Source organism: Sphaerodactylus townsendi, linkage group LG06 (assembly GCF_021028975.2).
Source record: "Sphaerodactylus townsendi isolate TG3544 linkage group LG06, MPM_Stown_v2.3, whole genome shotgun sequence".
Taxonomy (NCBI): Eukaryota; Metazoa; Chordata; class Lepidosauria; order Squamata; family Sphaerodactylidae; genus Sphaerodactylus; species Sphaerodactylus townsendi.
The window spans coordinates 130,139,331-130,161,279 of NC_059430.1; the positions used below are offsets into that span (position 1 = coordinate 130,139,331).

Below are 21,949 nucleotides of genomic sequence, written 5' to 3' on the forward strand. Positions count from 1 at the left end.
CACAATTGGAGGGAAAGAAAGATGAGTCATTAAGCACTCCTAGTCCAGCTATGGAAGTTGAAACTTTCCATTTTGAGGATAAAGAAAATGTATGTCATGAAAGGTCTGAGCAGTTTAAAACTGAACAAAGATCATGTACTACTTTAAAAGAGTTATGTGAAAAGGCAGAGGTTGCTTCTGGAGAAGTATCTAAAGAAAATCCTGAGAGATTTATATGGCAATCTGGCTTATTGTATCGCCAAAAATGGAGGCAGGGCTTTTCTGAGAAGGGAAAAGTAACCTTACAGTTAGTAATTCCAAGAAAGTACAGGGAAGAAATTTTAGAACTGGCTCATAGTGTCCCATTGGCTGGACACCTAGGAATAAGAAGGACTATGGAAAGAATTCAAAGGCAGTTTTTTTGGCCAGGGTTGACTAAAGCAGTTAAGGATTTTTGCAAGACATGTGATGTATGTCAACGGGTTGGGCACGCTACTGATAGAACTAGGTGTGAGCTACGACCCTACCCAGTAATTGATGAACCCTTTGCAAGGGTCAGTTTGGACATTTTAGGTCCTTTACCTAAAAGTAGTTCGGGAAAACAGTATATTGTAGTTATAGTTGACCATGGAACCAGATTTCCTTGTGCCTTTTGTGTGAGAAACATTACATCTGTGTCAGTAGCTAAGGCCTTAATGGAATTTGTGTCCACATATGGTGTGATGAAAGTACTAATGACTGATCAAGCCCCTAATTTGATGTCACAGGTGATGAAAATTTTCTGTGAGTTGGCTGAGGTTCAGCATGCCCCTGTAGTGGCGTATAACCCTCAGTCAAATGGTTTAGTGGAGAGGGCCATTCAGAACTACGGACAATTGTTGAAGTCTTATGTACTAAAGCATTCAAATTCATGGGATCAAGCGGTACCATATTTGACGTTTGCTCTCCGTGATTCAGTCCAAGAAAGCCTAGGATTTAGTCCAAATCAGTTATTGTTTGGTAGAGATATCAGAGGTCCTTTGGGCTTAGCTAGAGCAAATTGGGAAGGCTTTACTGACAACTCTTGTCCCAAGGATGTAAATGCATATTTCTGTGAGCTGCAAAGAACTCTGCAGGAAGTAAGGACAGCTGCAGCAGAGAATTTGAAGCAGGCTCAGCAAAAGCAAAAGACCTACTTTGATGTTAAGGCTAGACCACGCAGCTTTGCAGTGGGTAATAAAGTTTTATTACTGTCAGTGGATAAGCCTGTTAAGTTGGATGTGGCTTGGAAGGGACCTTATGTGATAATACAGGTTTTACCCAATGACAATTATGTAATTCAAGAAGATGATGGGCAGAGAACTGTGCATGCGAATAGGTTGAAACCGTATTGTGAGAGATCTGTAATGACTTTTCCAGTACAAGTTGACACTAACGCAGATGAGTTTGTGGAATGGAATTTTGAGGAGTGTTCTGATGTGAGTAAAGTTCGAATTTCAGATGGTTTATCAGAAGGGCAATGTAAGCAAGTTAGACATTTGTTAAAGGACTTTGAATTGTTGTTTACTGAACAGCCCGGTTTGACTCACCTGATTTCCCACCACATTGACACTGGAAGTGTCGCACCTATTAAAACCACACCATACCCTATTAACAATCGTATGAAAGAAGTTGTGGAGAAGGAGGTTAAACAAATGTTGAAGTGGGATATTATTGAGCCTAGTAACAGTGCATGGGGAGCACCCATAGTACTAGTGAAGAAAAAGCAAGTGTCTGAGGGTGACCCTCCTGAATTCAGACTGTGTGTAGACTTTAGAAAGGTTAATCTAATGACAACTCTTGATCCTTATCCCACACCCCGTTTGGAGGAATTGATGGAAAGATTAGCTAGTGCTAAGTTTATAAGCACCTTGGACTGTTCAAAGGGGTATTGGCAAATTCCCCTAACTAAAGAAGCCTCTGAGAAAACAGCCTTTGTATGCGGGCTTGGGCATTTTCAATTTAAGAGAATGCCTTTTGGGTTAAACGGAGCGTCCAAAACCTTCCAGAGGTTGATTGATAAGGTTCTTACTGGGTTAGATTATGCCTTTGGTTATCAGGATGATATAGCCATCATGTCTGATTCCTGGGAGACCCATTTGAAACATATACGAATGGTTTTGCAGAAGGTTCAGGAAGCTGGGTTAACTTTGAGACCTGATAAGTGTCAATTTGGATGGAAGGAGGTGATATACCTTGGTCACTGTGTCGGCAACGGTCAAATTAAGCCTCTTGAAGCTAAGGTTGCCAGTATTAAGAATTGGCCTATTCCAACCACAAAAAAGGATATTCAGTCCTTTTTAGGATTAGTTGGGTTTTATAGAAAGTTCATACCTCAACTAAGTGAACTAGCTACACCATTATCAGACTTATGTAAAAAGCGAGCTCCATTTAAAGTTGTTTGGAGCGATAGATGTCAAACTGCTTTTGACGGGGTAAAAAGGGCTGTTGTAAATGCTCCAGTATTAGTTGCTCCTGATTTTAACAAACCATTTGAAGTGTATACTGATGCTTCGGAACGAGGTTTAGGTGCTACATTAGTTCAGAAAGGCGAAGACCAATTGATGCATCCAATAGTTTTCCTTAGTAGAAAGCTGTTACCTAGAGAATGTGCATACTCAACGATCGAGAAGGAATGCCTCGCCATTTTGTGGGCAATCAAAAAATTACATCCTTACCTAATAGGGTCTAAGTTTATTGTAAGATCTGACCATAATCCTTTGGCCTTTTTGAGCAAGATGAAAAACAGCAATGCTCGTATTTTGAGATGGTCCTTAGCCCTACAAGATTATGAATTTGAGGTTCGACATATAAAGGGTACGGACAATATTATTGCTGATGCACTAAGTCGTCAGGGTAATGGTTAATTATATATAATTGCCTGTATGATATGATTGGATCTAACTGAAATTTTGAGACATTTAGCCCCTAAATTTCAGCTGAAAAGGGGCATGTGAAGAGTTCAGGAACATTCTGAAAGTGTCAGTTGGAGGATGTGGCTCAGAACACAGGAAGGGCAGTTAGTGAGTGAGGGTTTAACTGAAGCTGAAGCCCAGTTCGTTTTTTTCCTGAAGTTTTCTTTTGTTAATTCGTTAGAGCAACTTGTAAGCTTGCCTGTTATATGTAATAAACTACAAAAAAGAAGAAGTTTCTATGAGTGTATTGAATCAATAAGCAATTCAAGTAGAAGGGGACTGTGGAGTCTTCCTTGACATGGTGGCAAGCGGAGGGATTTTGAAATACACTCAGTGAGCATTTTGTTGGCAAGCAAAGAGTGTAAATTTGCTCTAGTACAAACCACAGATTTCAGTTGAATGTGCAGATGGACGAACCAGTAGTGAAACCTCGATCTAAAAAGGTGAATGAAGTGCAGGTCACACTGGAAGAGCCCAGAATATGCACACCATTTTTCTCAGCTGAGCCAGAATCAAGCAGCAGAGTGGTAGCTCAAGAGTTGGGAGCCACGGGACAGCTGTTGAATGGCAAGGAGTTGAGAGACATGGATGAGAATGACCAAGAAAGGTCTGTAGTACACCCCAGAGGACTACCCAGAGTTAATGCAACCAGACGGGATAGTATAGATACAGACGATTCCTCAGTACCAACCAGCACTGAGGGATGGATGAGGATGCTGCAAACGTTTATGCACGCACAAGAAACCACCATGAACTTGCTGATGCAGGATAGACAGAGGGAGTCGACTGCAGCTTGGCAGAAGAGACAGTTCCCCAGGTATCAGCAGGGTGAGTCAGTGGAAAGTTTTTTAGCTTTGTTTGAAGCTGCCTTGAGAGAAAATGAAGTTCCCAGAAGAGAGCAAGTGAGGGCGTTATGGCCTTGCGTTGCTGGAGATTTAGCTCAGTTATTAGGTGAACTTACACTTACCCTGTTTCTCCGAATATAAAACATCCCCAGAAAATAAGACGTAGTAGAGGTTTTGCTGAAGCGCGAAGTATAAGGCATCCCCCAAAAGTAAGACGTAGCAAAGTTTTTGTTTGGAAGCATGCCCGACGAACAGAACACAGAAAAATAAGACATCCCCTGAAAATAAGACATAGCGCATCTTTGGGAGCAAAAATTAATATAAGACACTGTCTTGTTTTCGGGGAAACACGGTAGTCATTCAGAAAGACGAAATATCTTATAGATAAGAGGGGAAGTCAAGGGTGTAGGGTGGTAAGTGGGGGAGGGTAGGAGTGGGAGGGAATGAGAACTAGAAACAAAGGAGCAATATTGAGTTACACTAAAGCAATTGGTAGTTCTTTTTTTATTATACACTGTACAACTCTGATGTAAGATTGTAGATGAAAGTGATATATTATTGTATTTATATGGAAAATTCTAATAAAGATTTACAAAAAAAAAAAAAACCTCCAAAGAAGGAGACTCCGCCACACTCCGAGGGAGTGCATTCCACTGTCGAACAGCCCTGATAGTCAAGAAGTTTTTCCTGATGTTTAGGTGGGATCTCTTTTCCTTCCCCTTGAACCCAGGACTCCTGGTCCTAGTCTCTGGAGCAGCAGAAAACAAGCTTGCTCCCTCACCAACATGACATCCCTTCAGCTATCTAAACATTGCTATCGTGTCACCTCTTAACCTTCTCTTCACCAGACGAAACATCCCCAGCTCCCGAAGTCTCTCCTCAATCCTTTGATCTCTATATTTACCCTCTGGCTTTTCTGGGAAGACATTCCCATCCACTTCTGTGGTTTTCTGTCTCCTCCGGCTTGTTCTCTCTCTCCTATCAGTATTTTCACCAATTCAGCGTGGGAGTTAAATAGGGGGGAGAAGAAGAAGAAGAGTTTGGATTTATATCCCCCCTTTCTCTCCTGCAGGAGACTCAAAGGGGCTTACAATCTCCTTGCCCTTCCCCCCTCACAACAAACACCCTGTGAGGTCGGTGGGGCTGAGAGAGCTCCGAGAAGCTGTGACTAGCCCAAGGTCACCCAGCTGGCGTGTGTGGGAGTGCACAGGCGAATCTGCGTTCCCCAGATAAGCCTCCACAGCTCAGGCGGCAGAGCTGGGAATCAAACCCGGTTCCTCCAGATTAGATACACGAGCTCTTACCCTCCTACGCCACTGCCGCTCCATTTAGCCTTTACTGTCTGTGGTTCAGCGAGAGAGTGTGGTTCAGCGATAGAGCACTGCTTGAATGGCAGAAAATCCCAGATTCAGTCTCTGGCATCTCCAGGTGGAAGGGCCTGGTAGCAAGTGATGTAAAAGATGTTACCTGAGACCCTGGGGAGCCTGTGCCAGTCTGAATAGACAGTATTGACCTCGGTAGACCAAATGTCTAATTTGCTATAAAGCAGCTTCACGTGTCCAGCGTACTCATGGTGAGAAGTGAACCACATTTAAACCTCCCCCTTCCTTCTTGAAGCTTGGCCCTGTGCTGTGAAATGCCCTGTTGAGAGCCGTCTCTGTTCCTGCATCTCAGGTCCGCCAGCAGGCGCTGTTGTTCATCAAGCGGATGTACGAGAAGGATCAGCTGCGGGAGTACGTGGAGAAGTTTGCACTGAATTACCTGCAGCTCCTGGTGCATCCCAACCCTCCCTCGGTCCTTTTTGGAGCAGACAAAGACACAGGTGAGTCTATCCAGGCTGGTGTTTTGGGGGTCCCTGGCCAGGAATATTTGTGGGATGCTCCAAAGTTCACAAAACAAAAATGGAAGTATTGTCAGGCCCGTGCCTGACAGCGGAAGGGTGGCGGGCATTTCCAAGGGGAACTGTTGTTCTTTAATCTCTGCAGGTGTCCAGCATTCACCCTCTCCTTTGCCAGTGGCCTCGGTAGCCCGGAAAGGCCGATCTTATCATGTGGGAAGTGTGAACCGTTTCCAGGCTTGTAATGCTTTGTAGTGGGAAACAAGAGAGCCATTTGGCTACGGGAAGCGGGGAACTTTGGGGAATGTAGGCAGTGTTTTGAGCGGGAATCTTCAGATTCGTCTTTGCTTATGTTTACATTTTGAATTGAAATAAAGACTTTAGAGCAAATCTATAGTTTCTAGTATTTCCGGACCCGAGGTCTGGCAAGTGTAGGGTAGCAAGGAACCAAGATATCAAGGGAGTAATAATGTGAGTACGCTAACACACGTACATTTTAATATTGACAAACAGCATCCATCTATGGTGCGAAAACCTAGAGGTCCAAGTATTATACATCCAAATTTTACGTCCATAAACTGGATAACAAACGGGACCTCAATGAACAAAATCAGGTGCACAGTCAGGTTCACAGTAGCATTGTAACAGGTCCATATATTTATAAAGTTGCAGGTTCACAGGTATCCTGGTGAGTTCCTGTTTCATAGATCGTAAATCATAAAGTCTGCTTCATCAGTGATTAATGCAAGACAGTGCGCAGACCGACAGAAAACTTTTTTGTATGGAATTGCTGCTTATATTGGGACTGTGTTTGCTCCCTACCCACCCCGCCACAGACAGGGATAAAACTGCCCTTCCTTAGACTTCTCTTCTGTGCTAGACTTCATAGAGCACCAAGGTTGGATTTTAAACATCAGAAACACGCTATGGTTTTTCTGCCCTTCAATGACCCTGGACTCCTCAGTTCCACAAGATCCTCAGTTTTACAATCTGGCCAGGAGCCGCACTGAAGGACTGGTTGGTTTTAGAAGTCTTCATTCTGTTCGTTTGTGATGTCTGAATTTGGGATGGGTTCAGCAGCCCAGTTTGTGAGCAAAAATCTCAGTTCCTTAAGGTGCCTGAATTTGTGGGCTAAGCTAGTATGTCTTCAGTCATGGCTTTGTGTCAAGATTGGAGGGGAGAGCAGAGGGCACAGGTTTGTGAGATCTCAATCCAACCACAGCATCTCCAGAAACGCTGATGACCTCTCCGCCTGTCTGCCTTGCTTTCTTCCAAATGTGCAAGAGCTCAGAGGCTGGCACTGTGTTCTCACTTCTCTCCCTGATGCCTGGGAGATGAAGCTTTTTTTCAGTCTCCCACAACTGTGGATTGGCTTAAATCAGAGGTCTGCAACCTGCGGCTCTCCAGATGTTCATGGACTACAATTCCCATCAGCCCCTGCCACCATGGCCAATTGGTAGTCCATGAACATCTGGAGAGCCATAGGTTGCAGACCCCTGGCTTGAATGAACTGGAAATACTAGCAGGTATTAGGAAAGCAATTGAGAATAAAACTGCAAAGATTGTCATAAAGCAGTGGTGCAACCGCACTTGGAGTCCTGTGTTCAGTTCTGGTCGCCACATCTCAAAAAGGATATCGAAGAGATAGAAAAAGTGCAAAGAAGGGCAACGAGGATGATTGAAGGATTAGAGCACCTTCCTTATGAGGAGAGGCTGCAGCGTTTGGGGCTCTTTAGTTTGGAGAGGAGACGTCTGAGGGGGGATATGATTGAAGTCTATAAAATTATGCATGGAGTAGAAAATGTTGACAGAGAGAAATTTTTCTCTTTCCCACAATTCTAGAACCAGGGGGCATCCATTGAAAATGCTGGGGGGAAGAATGAGGACTAATAAAAAGAAACACTTCTTCACGCAACGTGTGATTGGTGTTTGGAATATGCTGCCACAGGAGGTGGTGATGGCCACTAACCTGGATAGCTTTAAAAAGGGCTTGGACAGATTTATGGAGGAGAAGTCGATTTATGGCTACCAATCTTGATCCTCTTTGATCTGAGATTGCAAATGCCTTAGCAGACCAGGTGCTCGGGAGCAGCAGCAGCCGCAGAAGGCCCTTGCTTTCACCTCCTGCAGGTGAGCTCCCAAAGGCACCTGGTGGGCTACTGCGAGTAGCAGAGTGCTGGACTCGATGCACCGGTCTGATCCAGCTGGCTTGTTCTTATGTTCTTATGTTCTTAGGTGTTTTAAAATTCGGGTGGGGGGGCTGGGTGGGTTCTGCCTGAGAGATGCTTTCCTCCTCCTCCTCCCTTCTGGGCCCCCAGGCACTCAGTTGCCCCCGTCCTTCCCAATCTCCTCTTGCCTTGCAGAGGTGGCTGCACCTTGGACCGAGGAGACCATCAAGCAGTGTCTCTACCTCTACCTGGCCCTGCTCCCCCAGAATCACAAGCTGATCCACGAACTGGCATCTGTATACACCGAGGCTATCGCCGATATCAAGCGCACGGTCCTCCGGGTTATCGAGCAGCCGGTAAGCGGGCGAGGGGGTTCTACTTCCCAGTGGCTCCCCCTTCCACAAGTCCTGTCCAGCTGGGTCTGTCTTTTACTTACGCCCTCCCCCACCCCAAATTGACTTTCTTGGCTCCTGTCTTCCCAATTGCCTCCAGATCCGTGGGATGGGGATGAATTCCCCAGAGTTGCTGCTTCTGGTTGAAAATTGTCCCAAGGGGGCTGAGACCCTGGTGACCCGCTGCTTGCACAGCCTCACAGATAAAGGTAGGTGGAGCCTCTCCATGTTTCTGTGTAGCCCTGTAACCTGGGCTCTGCAGCTCTGCGACAGCACTCTCTTTTAGTCGACTCTGGGTCTGCGGCTGCCCTGAATTATCGGAGGCTGCCTGAGGGAGGAGGAGTGGAGTTTGGATCTATACCCCCCCTTTCTCTCCTGCAGGAGACTCAAAGGGGCTGACAATCTCCTTGCCCTTCCCCCCTCGCAACAAACACCCTGTGAGGTGGGTGGGGCTGAGAAAGCTCCAAGAAGCTATGACTAGCCCAAGGTCACCCAGCTGGCGTGTGTGGGAGTGCACAGGCTAATCTGACTTCCCCAGATAAGCCTCCACAACTCAAGCGGCAGAGCTGGGAATCAAACCCGGTTCTTCCAGATCAGAGTGCACCTGCTCTTAGCCACTGCTCTTAGCCTCTACGCCACTGCTGCTCCCTGGTCAGTGGGAGTTCCATTGTGGTTCCAAGTAGGTGGAAAGAGACTGTTTCCTCCTCCTTTACAGAGAAACAACCACAATTTGGGGCCACCCGGCATGGCTGAGGTTTTCACTCTGTTGTCTCGTCTGTTTTTCCTCACTCAGTTCCCCCGTCTCCGGAGCTGGTGAAGCGTGTTCGAGACCTGTACCACAAGAGGCTTCCAGACGTCCGGTTCCTTATCCCTGTCCTCAACGGCTTGGAGAAGGTACCAGTTTTGGTGGGGCAGCAATCAGCGGCCTCCTGATCTGCAGCCCTCTGGCTTTTCGTCCGCTGGTTGTCACTTCCAAATGTGCCTTGTGATAGAGACGAGACGTGCAAGTGCATTGAACGCCTCTGTGTTGCTAAGCGACATTTACATGTGTAGGATCTCACAGTTCCCCAGCAGGAGATCTCAAAATGCATCAAGGATTTATACTCTAAAAAAGTTGTTTGTTTTCCTCTGCATATTTTTAGACCTCGCCACCTTTGGCACAGCCCCCGTTCCCTCTGCTGGCGGCGGCGGCTGCTGCAGCTGCTTCCATTTTGAGTGCTTTCAGCTCAGGTTTTCTATGAGGCAGAGTGTAGATCCACATTATGGGGAATGAAGGAGCAAATGCTGATAGAAATACATGTGTGGGGTCGCATTTAGAACATAAGAACATAAGAACGAGCCTGCTGGATCAGACCAGAGTCCATCTAGTCCAGCACTCTGCTACTCACAGTAGCAGGTGCCTTTGGGAGCTCACGTGCAGGAGGTGAAAGCAAGGGCCTTCTGCTGCGGCTGTTGCTCCTGAGCACCTGGTCTGCTAAGGCCTTTGCAATCTCAGATCAAGGAGGATCAAGATTGGTAGCCATAGATCGACTTCTCCTCCATAAATCTGTCCAAGCCCTTTTTAAAGCTATCCAGGTTAGTGGCCATCACCACCTCCTGTGGCAGCATATTCCAAACACCAATCACACGTTGCGTGAAGAAGTGTTTCCTTTTATTAGTCCTAATTCTTCCCCCCAGCATTTTCAATGGATGCCCCCTGGTTCTAGTATTGTGAGAAAGAGAGAAAAATTTATCTCTGTCGACATTTCCTACCCCATGCATAATTTTATAGACTTCAATCATATCCCCCCTCAGACGTCTCCTCTCCAAACTAAAGAGTCCCAAACGCTGCAGCCTCTCCTCATAAGGAAGGTGCTCCAATCCTTCAATCATCCTCGTTCCAAAGCATGGGCTGGTGTGAAGAAGCGGAGATAACTTCTTTGTGTAAAAGAGTAGCCCGAGATTTGCGACTGGGTGTTTCAGGGGTGGCTTCACCGAAAGGTCCAAAGACAGGCTTTGTTCCGAGTGGGGGTGGGGGTCCCTTGGGGATCAGGACTATGTCTTCCTTGGGAGTGGGATCAGCAGAAAGCATGTCAGTGGCAAACACATCTGAACAGTTAGGTGGCAGCTTAAGCATAAGCATTTATTGTCATTGTGCACGCACAACGAAATTTACAGCAGCATTCCTGGATGCACACAATTCCAGACTCATACCCCATCCTCACTTCCCCCTTCCTCCACCCATCCCTACACAGCCCCAAACACATCAACACGAAGCCGTGGAGTTTAGCCTAGCCACAGCTCTAGAGTAGAAGCTGTCTCTAAGCCTCTTTGTCCTAGTTTTGATAGACCTGTATCGTCTGCCGGATGGTAACAGTTCAAAAAGAGAGTGTGCTGGATGAGATGGGTCTCTCAGAATATTTTGGGCTTTCTTTAGGCTTCGGGAATTATAGAGTTCTTCCAAGGAGGGGAGAGGGCAGCCGATAATCCTCTGTGCAGTAGTGATCGCCCTTTGGAGCGCCTTCCTATCTGCCACTGTGCAACTGGAGAACCATACACAGATGCAGTAGGTGAAGACACTCTCTATAGCACAGCGGTAAAAGGACACCAGGAGTTTTCCATTCAGTTGTTGTTTCCTTAGAAGTCTCAGACGGTACAGTCTTTGCTGGGCCTTCTTAACCACCACGGCAGTCTGTACGCCCCAGGTCAAGTCCTCTTTAATCATGACGCCCAGAAATTTAAAACTAGCCCCCCGCTCTACTTGATCTGCATTTATAGTCAAGGGCTGAATTTCTGAGCTATTCCTTCTATAGTCCACTATAAGCTCCTTTGTCTTGTCTTGTTAGCTTTAGAGGCCAACAAGATTTTGGGGAGGATTGTGCTTTTGCTCTTGAATATTTGATGAAGGGGACTTTGACTCCTGAAAGGTCTTAGCCCTCTTTAACCTCTGTTGGTCTGTAAGGTGTTCCTGGGCTCGAGTTCGGCTCCTCTTCAGCAGGACATCAGGGCCGCTATCTGAAGCAAACAAATCTCTGCCTCTCCCTTTGCAGAAAGAAGTGATCCAGGCTCTGCCAAAGCTCATCAAGCTGAATCCCATCGTTGTGAAGGAGGTGTTCAACCGCTTGTTGGGAACACAGCACGGTAAGGGGCCGAGCGGCGAGCAAACCCTGGGCCGGGCACAGTGCCCAGCAGATCTGCCAGAGAAGGCGTTGCCAGGCTGGGAGGAGAGGAGGGGGAAGAGACTGCAAAGTGGTCTTGTTGGAGATCAGCCTACGAAGGTGGATGCCTGGCGGTTGGAGCAGTGCTGGTTCTTCCTTGCCAACAGGTGAGGGCAACTCGGCGGTTTCTCCACTGAATCCTGGAGAGTTGTTGATCGCCCTCCACAACATCGATTCCACAAAGTGTGACATGAAATCCATCATCAAAGGTAAAAGAGTCCCTGACTTCGCTGTTTGTAGATATAGATGCCACAGAGTGATCCAGAGATGAACATAAGAACTAGCCTGCTGGATCAGACCAGAGTCCATCTAGTCCAGCACTCTGCTACTCGCAATGGCCCACCAGGTGCCTTTGGGAGCTCACATGCAGGATGTGAAAGCAATGGCCTTCTGTGGCTGTTGCTCCCGAGCACCTGGTCTGCTAAGGCATTTGCAATCTCAGATCAAGGAGGATCAAGATTGGTAGCCAGAGATTGACTTCATAAATCTGTCCAAGCCCTTTTTAAAGCTATCCAGGTTAGTGGCCATCACCACCTCCTGTGGCAGCATATTCCAAACACCAATCACGCATTGTGTGAAGAAGTGTTTCCTTTTATTAGTCCTAATTCTTCCCCCCAGCATTTTCAATATATGCCCCCTGGTTCTAGTATTGTGAGAAAGAGAGAAAAATTTCTCTCTGTCAACATTTTCTACCCCATGCATAATTTTATAGACTTTTATTGCCCTTCTCAGCAATTTTTCTATCTCTTCGATATCCTTTTTGAGATGTTGCAACCAGAACTGAACACAGGACTCCAAGTGCGGTCGCACCACGGCTTTATATAAGGGCATGACAATCCTTGCAGTTTTATTATCAACTCCTTTCCTAATTATCCCCAGCATAGAGTTTGCCTTTTTCACAGCTGCCATGCATGGAGTTGACATTCCCATGGAACTATCAACTACGACGCTCAAATGAAGACGCTGAACACTGGTTTTACTCTTCACAGGATGGAGTTGATGGCCCTGTTTCGAGGCCTGCTCTTTTGCACTGCCAACATTTACAGCTGCAGAGAAATACTCTGCATGTTGTACTCTTCCCCTGGTGTTGTCCCCAAGGCTACATCTGCAGAAGGAATTCTCATTTCTCAGTTGGGGTTTGCTTATCATTTGGGGTCAGAGTCCTAGACTTTTGTTCCTACATTCACTTGGTACAAGGACTTCAGAATCCTTTTTCCTCCCTCCCAACTGGCCCACAACACGGAGATTCATCTCTGGTGTCTCTTTCCCGCCCTGTGGCCGTTGCTGTTAGCCCCCAGTGACCAACCTCGTCTGTTCCCCTTCCTACAGCCACCAACCTGTGCTTTGCCGAGCGCAACGTCTACACGTCGGAGGTGCTGGCTGTGGTGATGCAGCAGCTGATGGAACAGAACCCGCTGCCCATGCTCCTCATGCGGACGGTGATCCAGTCGCTGACCATGTACCCACGCCTCGGCGGATTTGTCATGAACATTCTTTCCCGCCTCATCTTGAAGCAGGTAGGGAAGGGGGCTGGGTGGGGAATTGTCCTGTTTCTTGCAGCCGGACGGGCCAGCACGGGATGCTTTCCACCCACCTATCACGTGACCTCTTGTACAGCAAGTTCTGGTCGTCTTCAATAAGGAAATACATGAATTCCTTTTTCTTGCAATGTTCTCAGTGGCATGAGTGTTATAAGATACCCAATCTCCTGAACAGCTCTGATGTGCTCTTTTGTGAAACTGTTGCAAATTTTATACTGGAAATTAGTAATTTTAACTGTATTTCTTAACCTTGTTCTGTTTTAAAATTTTGTCCTGTTTTGTTGTATGCCAATAAAGGCTTGTGTTGTTGTAACTTAATAAGGAAATGCTTCGCAAGGCCAGCTGCCTTGTGTCAAAACGCTTGTCTTCGTAGAGTCGCAGGTGTGGATCGCTACCCAATAAGGGACGGGGGTTGAGTTTCAGTAGCTTTTTAAAACAGTCGGACAAATTTCGTCTCACCTTTAAATCCCGCTTTCCCTCTGAGGCATCGCTAGTTTGTCTTTGTTCCATTTTGTCTGCACAGCAGCCCTGGTCGGGTGAAAGCGCGTGGCCGGCCCACGGACAACTGGCCGGCTTCAGGGTTGAGTCTCCCGTCAATCAGTTTTCACACTAACCGTTCTTTTTTATTTTAATTTTTTTATTTAATTTTTTATTGTATCATTTGAATGTTACAGTTTATAGTAATTTTCTTCTTCATATATTTTCAAACAATGCTTTCCCCCCCCTTTTCTCCCTCCCCCCATTGCTTCTTCTTCATAGTTTTGTCACACCAACAGCAGTAAGTTCATTCTCTGTAGCCTCTTCTCCCATATTTCTTCGTTGACTCGAGCTTCTTTCATCCAGTCCACATATATTATCCATATCTTCAAAATGTCATTCTGTTTATCTTGCCACGTCTTATTTTTGGTTAGTATATAGAAAATATCAAGTGTCGCTTGTTCCCAGATATATTCTAACCATCTCTGAAGTGTCCATTTTTTAAGAACATAAGAACAAGCCAGCTGGATCAGACCAGAGTCCATCTAGTCCAGCTCTCTGCTACTCGCAGTGGCCCACCAGGTGCCTTTGGGAGCTCACATGCAGAATGTGAAAGCAATGGCCTTCTGCGGCTGTTGCTCCCGATCACCTGGTCTGTTAAGGCATTTGCAATCTCAGATCAAGGAGGATCAAGATTGGTAGCCATAGATCGACTTCTCCTCCATAAATCTGTCCAAGCCCTTTTTAAAGCTATCCAGGTTAGTGGCCATCACCACCTCCTGTGGCAGCATATTCCAAACACCAATCACACGTTGCGTGAAGAAGTGTTTCCTTTTATTAGTCCTAATTCTTCCCCCCAGCATTTTCAATGATTGCCCCCTGGTTCTAGTATTGTGAGAAAGAGAGAAAAATTTATCTCTGTCGACATTTCCTACCCCATGCATAATTTTATAGACTTCAATCATATCCCCCCTCAGACGTCTCCTCTCCAAACTAAAGAGTCCCAAACGCTGCAGCCTCTCCTCATAAGGAAGGCGCTCCAGTCCCTCAATCATCCTCGTTGCCCTTCTCTGCACTTTTTCTATCTCCTCAATATCCTTCTTTTCTTTTCTTTCCAGCCCAAGGCTATTGTTGCATGGGCTGCTTTGATTGTTGCATGGGCCGCTTTGATCCCACTAACCGTTCTGGCTTCATGCAAGAAGTCGGTCAATGGCTATTAACCTCAATGAGGGAGGTGGACGACAGATGAAACAAAAATGACTTTGACAGCTGACCAGGACCTCCATGTTCAGAGAGGTGCCTTTGAGTACCAAACACAAGGGAGTGCCACTTATTTATTTATTTATTTTTATTTTTATATACCGCCCTCCCCAAAGGCTCAGGGCGGTGTCCATCAACACTAAAACAATTTAAAACATCAAATACATAATTTACAATAAAATAATATATAAAATACTAACTACAGATGGCTGTACTATACTATAAAATACTAAACAACCCCTCCTTCTTCCCCCTTTATGTACCCACGGGAGGCCAGATGTTCTTATGGCGGAGTTGACATCATCCCGGCTGGCCAAACACCTGGCGGAACAGGTCCGTTTTACAGGCCCTGCGGAAACTTTGTAAGTCCCGCAGGGCCCTGATCTCACCTGGAAGCCTGTTCCACCAGGTAGGGGCCAGAGCCGTAAAAGCCCTGGCCCTTGTAGAGGCCAGCTGGATCGCCTTGGGGCCAGGGATCACCAGTAGGTCCGCCTCCGACGAGCGGAGGGGCCTAGAAGGGCGGTATAGGGAGAGATGGTCCCTCAGATAAGCAGGGCCAAGGCCGCGAATGGCTTTGAAGGTCAATACCAAAACTTTAAACATGACCCGGTACTTGATTGGCAGCCAGTGCAGTTGGTATAGGACCGGCGTAATCCGGCTTCTCTGGTTGTCTGCAGCTGGAAAGGTCCCCCTTTGAGCCCCCTTCCAGCTCTGGTTCTGCAGAGTCCTCCTGGACCAGACTACTTTTGCAAGACAGTTGTTTTGTTTTGTTTTTAATTTTGGGAGGAGGGGACTGGGGTGGGCCGGATCGGGGAAAGCCGAGAGCGGCGGTGTGATGCTTCACCTCTCTGCTTCCCTCCCCAGGTCTGGAAGTACCCCAAGGTGTGGGAGGGCTTCATCAAGTGCTGCCAGCGGACGAAGCCCCAGTCCTTCCAGGTCATTCTCCAGCTGCCGCCTCAGCAGCTCAACGCCGTCTTTGAGAAGTGCCCAGAGCTGCGGGAGCCTTTGCTGGCTCACGTCCGCTCCTTCACGCCCCACCAGGTACAGGCCCGACCACTGCTGGAGCCACAGAGGGAGTGGTCCTGCAGGGTGCGGAGCGCAACAATGCTTAAAGCAGCAGGGAGTCGGGGTTGTCCACAAAGATGTAGTCCATGGCAGACCTGCAGCAGTATCTGCTCCTCTCATTCAACTTGGGAGCAGCTAGTCCAGTGATGGCGAACCTTTTTGAGACCGAGTGCTCAAATTGCAACCCAAACCCCGCTTATTTATCACAAATTGCCAACCCGGCAATTTAATCTGAATGCTTTTAGTTTAGAAAAAACTGGTTGACTCCCTCTTCCTCTGCCCTAGCCTGCTCTAGCCTCCAGCAAGTTCTGCACGCACCACTCTGTGCCTCTGTAGCATCCCTGCCTCCTCTGCGCCCCCACCCTCGGGCAGCAGCCACCTGGAGCACAGGCACCAGGCCTGCCAGCCGAGTCCTCCCTGCTCACCACAGTGCGCACATGTCGTGCTCAGTGGCCTAGGCCAGCCTAGATGTGTGTTGGGGTGTGTGTGTGATTTTCCACCCCCCACATGATGAACTCTGTGAGTGCGTGTCCGCAGAAAATACTCCGAGTGCCACCTCTGGCACCCGTGCCATAGGTTCGCCATCACTGAGCTAGTCCGTAGCCATCTGCCTTCTGTGCACCATTTCAGGGAAATAGGATGACCAGTTCAGGTGTGTGAGGAATCTGGCCCGCTCAGGATAGTTTGTAGGAGCTTGAGAAGGCCAATTTCCTCACTTCTTTTCTGTGAGCTGTGAGTGTGCCCCAGCTTTGTCTGTAATTGTTAAACTATACTAATAATGATACAAGTCTGTTCCCCAAACTCTGCCTCATTCCGTTATGGCCAAGACAGGACCCTGCATGTGAAAGGGCAATCCTAGGTGAACAGGATCAATTGGGGGAGTCTTGGCCTCCCTCTCAGCAGTCTATCTGAGCACTTTGCTTTCTCCCATATAAACAAGTGGCCATGTGGCCAATTGGCCATGCTGGCAGAGGCCGATGGGAATTGTAGTCCATAACATCTGGAGTGCCAAAGGTTCACCACCACTGCTGTAGGAGCTTCACAGAAGATCCCACAGGTCCTTATAATGTACAGATTCCCACTTAGCAGCCTCATAATAGCAAACGTGTTCCTGGCTAGGGACGGCAAACGGTTAGATTCCCAGGGCGATGAAAACCGTCCTGTTTTAAGACTGCAAGTAACCCTCTTTTGTTTTGGTAATGGAAAGAGTTGTCAGGTCACATGAATTCAGATTCGCTCATCTTAACTCTTATTTTGGAAACTCGCTCTGGTGCTCAGCCCTGACTTGGACGGCCCTATCTGGGAAGCTAAGCAGGGTCCACTCTGGTGAGTACTTGGATGGGAGACCGCCAAGGAAGTCCAGGGTCGCCATGCAGCAGCAAGGCCATCCAAGTGCTAACCAGAGCTGGCCCAGCACTCAAGCACAGAGTCTAGAGTAGAACGGTGGGAGGGATTTAAGAAGAAGAAGAAGAGTTTGGATTTATATTCCCCCTTTCCCTCCTGCAGGAGACTCAAAGGGGCTGACAATCTCCTTGCCCTTCCCCCCTCACAACAAACACCCTGTGAGGTGGGTGGGGCTGAGAGAGCTCTGAAAAGCTGTGACTAGCCCAAGGTCACCCAGCTGGCGTGTGTGGGAGTGCACAGGCTAATCTGAATTCCCCAGATAAGCCTCCACAGCTCAGGCGGCAGAGCTGGGAATCAACCCCGGTCCCTCCAGATTAGATACACGAGCTCTTAACCTCCTATGCCACTGCTGCTCCTGCTGCAGGAAAAGGACTGCCATTCAGATTGCAACAGTTACTTGGTGCCTCCTAATCTGGAGGAACCGGGTTTGGTTCCCCGCTCTGCCGCTTGAGCTGTGGGGGCTTATCTGAGGAATTCAGATTAGCCTGTGCGCTCCTGCACATGCCAGTTGGGTGACCTTAAGAACATAAGAACATGCCAGCTGGATCAGACCAGAGTCCATCTAGTCCAGCTCTCTGCTACTCGCAGTGGCCCACCAGGTGCCTTTGGGAACTCACATGCAGGAGGTGAAAGCAAGGGCCTTCTGCGGCTGTTGCTCCCGATCACCTGGTCTGTTAAGGCATTTGCAATCTCAGATCAAGGAGGATCAAGATTGGGAGCCATAAATCGACTTCTCCTCCATAAATCTGTCCAAGCCCCTTTTAAAGCTATCCAGGTTAGTGGCCATCACCCCCTCCTGTGGCAGCATATTCCAAACACCAATCACACGTTGCGTGAAGAAGTGTTTCCTTTTATTAGTCCTAATTCTTCCCCCCAGCATTTTCAATGAATGCCCCCTGGTTCTAGTATTGTGAGAAAGAGAGAAAAATTTTGGGCTAGTCACAGCTCTTCTGAGCTCTCTCAGCCCCACCTGCCTCACAGGGTGTTTGTTGTGAGCAGGGAAGGGGAAGGAGTTTGTCAGCCCCTTTGAGTCTCCTTACAGGAGAGAAAGGGGGAGGGGGATATACATCCAACTCTTCTTCTTTGGTTTTTTCCTGGCCCACTGGTAGTGGGTGCCTGTTGCAGCAGTGCTGATCTTAGAGCCTGTGATAAGGCTGGTGCTCTCTGCCTTTTGCTTTCCTCCCCCAGCAAGCCCACGTGCCCAACTCCACGATGGCCATCCTGGAAGCCAGTGGCAAGCCAGACCTGGAAGGGAAAGACCCGCAGCTGCTGGAGGAAGCGAGGGGCCCCGTCCCATCAAGGAGCAGCAAGGGGCTGCGGAGGGAGAGAGAGGAGGGGGCCCAGATGGGGGCACCTGCCGTCATTGCCGTGAAGGTATGCACATTTCGGGGGGGGGGGGGGCTGGAAATACAACAAGTGCGCAAGGAGTGCTGGGAGGGTCTCGGGGTCTTTGAACCCAAAGTTTGCAAATGGGAGTTTTTTTGTCAAAAAGCTGCAGTTTGAACTTAGTTTTTGTAAATCTGTAGTTTTTGTTCTGGGTGAGGCCAAACTCAGAGACCTGTGATCGGTGGCAGCCACAGAAGATGGGAATGGAGGACCAGTAAAGGGAAGCATCCCTCAAACTGGGAACCCACGAACCTGCCTGACACTGTCCCAGACCATTAAGAACATAAGAACAAGCCAGCTGGATCAGACCAGAGTCCATCTAGTCCAGCTCTCTGCTACTCACAGTGGCCCACCAGGTGCCTTTGGGAGCTCACCTGCAGGATGTGAAAGCAGTGGCCTTCTGCGGCTGTTGCTCCCGATCACCTGGTCTGTTATGGCCTTTGTAATCTCAGATCAAAGAGGATCAAGATTGGTAGCCATAAATCGACTTCTCCTCCATAAATCTGTCCAAGCCCTTGGTCCATTGAAGTCAACACTGTCTCGTCTGACTGACGGGCTGTCCGGGGCTTCTGGCCAAGTGCCCGGTTCTCTTCACGGGTGATGCCGGGGTTTGAACCCGGGACCTTCTGTGTGCCCAGCTGATGCCCTGCCACTGAGCCACAGCCCCTCCTGGTGGTGTGTGGGGCTCACTGCGCCTGAAGGAGCCACAATGTGCAGGAGGGGTTTTACACAGAACGTCATTGAGTCCCTTGTTCTTCCACAGGAAGAGGCGGAGCCCCATCCCCTCCTGCCTCGGGTGTCCCAGGATATGATTGCCCTGCGCTTGGCCCAAGAAAAGGCCCTCAAGCGCCAGCTGGAAGAGGAGCAGAAGCTGAAGCAGCAGCAGCAGCAGCAACCACCCCGCCCAGCAGCCCCACTCACTCCGCTCCCGGCAGAGGAGTCTGTGGACTTCCGCGAGGAGGTGCCTGAGGCAGAGACTCCCACCATCTTCATCAGCATGCAGGAGGAGGAGGAGGAGGAGAGCTTCGGAGCAGAGAGCTCTCTGCTGGATTCCAGCCTGGAGGGGCCTTGGCCCACAAAGGTAACGGCCCGGGTGCTCCTGCGGCCAATCAAGGGGCATCAATCCCTTCCCTGCCCAGCTGCGGAAGCATCGGGCAGTTCTGCCTTTGGTTTTGGGAGCTCCCCGCCTGAAGGAGTGGGTGACGTTACGCATTCTTGCTTCAAATGGGCTGGCTCAGAAAGTCAGATAACCTCTGAGCCAGTTTCCGTGTGGCTGGAGGCGCCTCAGAGTAGAGTTTGACATGCACAGTGTAAGAATCACTGTGGTGTGTTGGTTACAGAGCTGGGAAATCCGTGTGACTTGGAACTCAGATGAGCCAGTTTTTGTGTGAGCCTCTGTGTGCGTGCGTGCGTATGCGTGGGCTCTTCCAAGCTAGCTCAGCTTGCTACCTCACAGGCTTGTTTTGAGGATGATGAAGAAGAAGAGGAGTTTGGATTTATATCCCCCCTTTCTCTCCTGCAGGAGACTCAAAGGGGCTTATAATCTCCTTGCCCTTCCCCCCTCACAACAAACACCCTGTGAGGTGAGTGGGGCTGAGAGAGCTCTGAAAAGCTGTGACTAGCCCAAGGTCACCCAGCTGGCGTGTGTGGGAGTGTACAGGCTAATCTGAATTCCCCAGATAAGCCTCCACAGCTCAGGCGGCAGAGCGGGGAATCAAACCCGGTTCCTCCAGACTAGATACACGAGCTCTTAACCTCCTACGCCACTGCTGCTCCAATGAAATAGGCAAGAGGGAAGAGACAGTATGTGCTGCCCTTTATTGGCTTGGAGGGACTGAGATTTTAAACCATTTGCCCGTCTCCTGGAAGCTAACAGGTGGTCAGTGATAACGGACCCTTCGAGACCTGACTGCTGCTAGAAGACTTTTATGACAACACTGGAGAGTTCAGTGTCTACCTCCTGTAAGCCAGCAGATTGAAAATCTGACCGTCTTACTAACATTTGAACATTCGCCATACAGGCAACAATTACGCATGGACAGCTTTTTAAATATTTGCAGTTCGGTAGCTTCTTAGAGACCACCAAGTTTTTTGGGCATATGACCTTTGACTCTCAGACCTTTGACTCTCAAGAGCAGCAGTGGCGTAAGAGGTTAAGAGCTCGTGTATCTAATCTGGAGGAACCGGGTTTGATTCCCCACTCTGCCGCCTGAGCTGTGGAGGCTTATCTGGGGAATTCAGATTAGCCTGTGCACTCCCACACACGCCAGCTGGGTGACCTTGGGCTAGTCACAGCTTCTCGGAGCTCTCTCAGCCCCACCCACCTCACAGGGTGTTTGTTGTGAGGGGGGAAGGGCAAGGAGATTGTCAGCCCCTTTGAGTCTCCTGCAGGAGAGAAAGGGGGGATATAAATCCAAACTCCTCCTCCTCCTCCTCCTCCTCCTCTTCTTCTTCTTCTTCTACTTCTTCTTCTTCTACTTCTTCTTCTTCTACTTCTTCTTCTTCTACTTCTTCTTCTCATATTAATTTTTGCTCCAAAAGTTGAGTTATGACTTATTTTCAGGGGATGTCTTATTTTCCCCCCACGATTTTGTGCCCCCCATTTGGCCAGATCAGTTGCGCTGGGAAACCTGGAATTAGGACTTATTTTTGGAATAGGGCTTGTATTTCAAGCATCCTCCAAAAATCCCAGAAAATCATGCTATGCACTTATTTTCAGGGTAGAGCTTTTTTTCAGGGAAAGAGGGTTGGTTCAGTGTTGCCTGGCTTGAAGGGGGCCGGGTTTCGGGCTGGGAGTTTTTATTCTCCTGGCTTTTCTGGTTTCTTCCAGGAGCTACAAAGCAAGGAAGGAAGAGCCAGCAGCAGCAGAAGCAGCAGCAGCTCCGACGAGGGACCCGCCAGCAAGCCAGCCGCCGCCAAGCAAGTTGCCCTTTCTCCGGAGGAGCCAGCAAAGGACACTCCGACTGCTGACCCTAGCTCACCTGCCCCAGAGGAGGAACAGCCAAAGCCCAGCGTAGAGCAAGAGAAGAAAGCAGAGAGCTAATACTTCAGAAAAGTAGAGGCCCCAAAGAAGTCTGGACGGGAGACAGACTTTGGAATGTGGGGAAAGTTGAGCCAGCAAAAAAAGGTGTAATGGAAAGAGAAAATTTAAAGTTTTATGTTTCTAAATAAAGAATCTCAGAGTCTCTCAGCTGATTCTTCTGTTCAGGGTCTTTTCTTTCTCCCCCCTCCCCCTTCACAAATCTATGAGCAGGCCTCAATTTTTGTCAGTTACTATAGAGCACACCATGGCCAGCGTAGAGGTGCTTAAATCCGCCTGTGCAGTGGCTTCTGTTCTTAAGAACATCAGACGAGCCCTGCTAGGTCAGACCAGTGAGGGTCCATCTAGTCCAGCATCCTGTGTCACACAGTGGCCAACCAGTTCCTCCAGAGGTCTATAAACAAGGCATAGAGGCAAGGCCTTCC

At 48.4% G+C, this 21,949-nt stretch overlaps 1 protein-coding gene across 1 annotated transcript in view; it reads left to right on the forward strand.

Moving 5' to 3' along the window:
- Positions 1–21,679, forward strand: part of SYMPK (symplekin scaffold protein) — a 43,978-nt gene extending 22,299 nt beyond the window's left edge. Inside the window, exons 7-17 of the mRNA XM_048501741.1 lie at positions 5,432–5,579; positions 7,958–8,118; positions 8,255–8,363; positions 8,948–9,048; positions 11,184–11,274; positions 11,459–11,560; positions 12,681–12,868; positions 15,494–15,670; positions 18,287–18,472; positions 19,248–19,565; positions 21,315–21,679. Of these exons, the coding sequence (XP_048357698.1) occupies positions 5,432–5,579; positions 7,958–8,118; positions 8,255–8,363; positions 8,948–9,048; positions 11,184–11,274; positions 11,459–11,560; positions 12,681–12,868; positions 15,494–15,670; positions 18,287–18,472; positions 19,248–19,565; positions 21,315–21,527 (1,794 nt within the window). The 3' untranslated portion in view covers positions 21,528–21,679. The remainder of the gene's footprint in view (positions 1–5,431; positions 5,580–7,957; positions 8,119–8,254; positions 8,364–8,947; positions 9,049–11,183; positions 11,275–11,458; positions 11,561–12,680; positions 12,869–15,493; positions 15,671–18,286; positions 18,473–19,247; positions 19,566–21,314) is intronic.
- Positions 21,680–21,949: the final 270 nt, after the last annotated feature.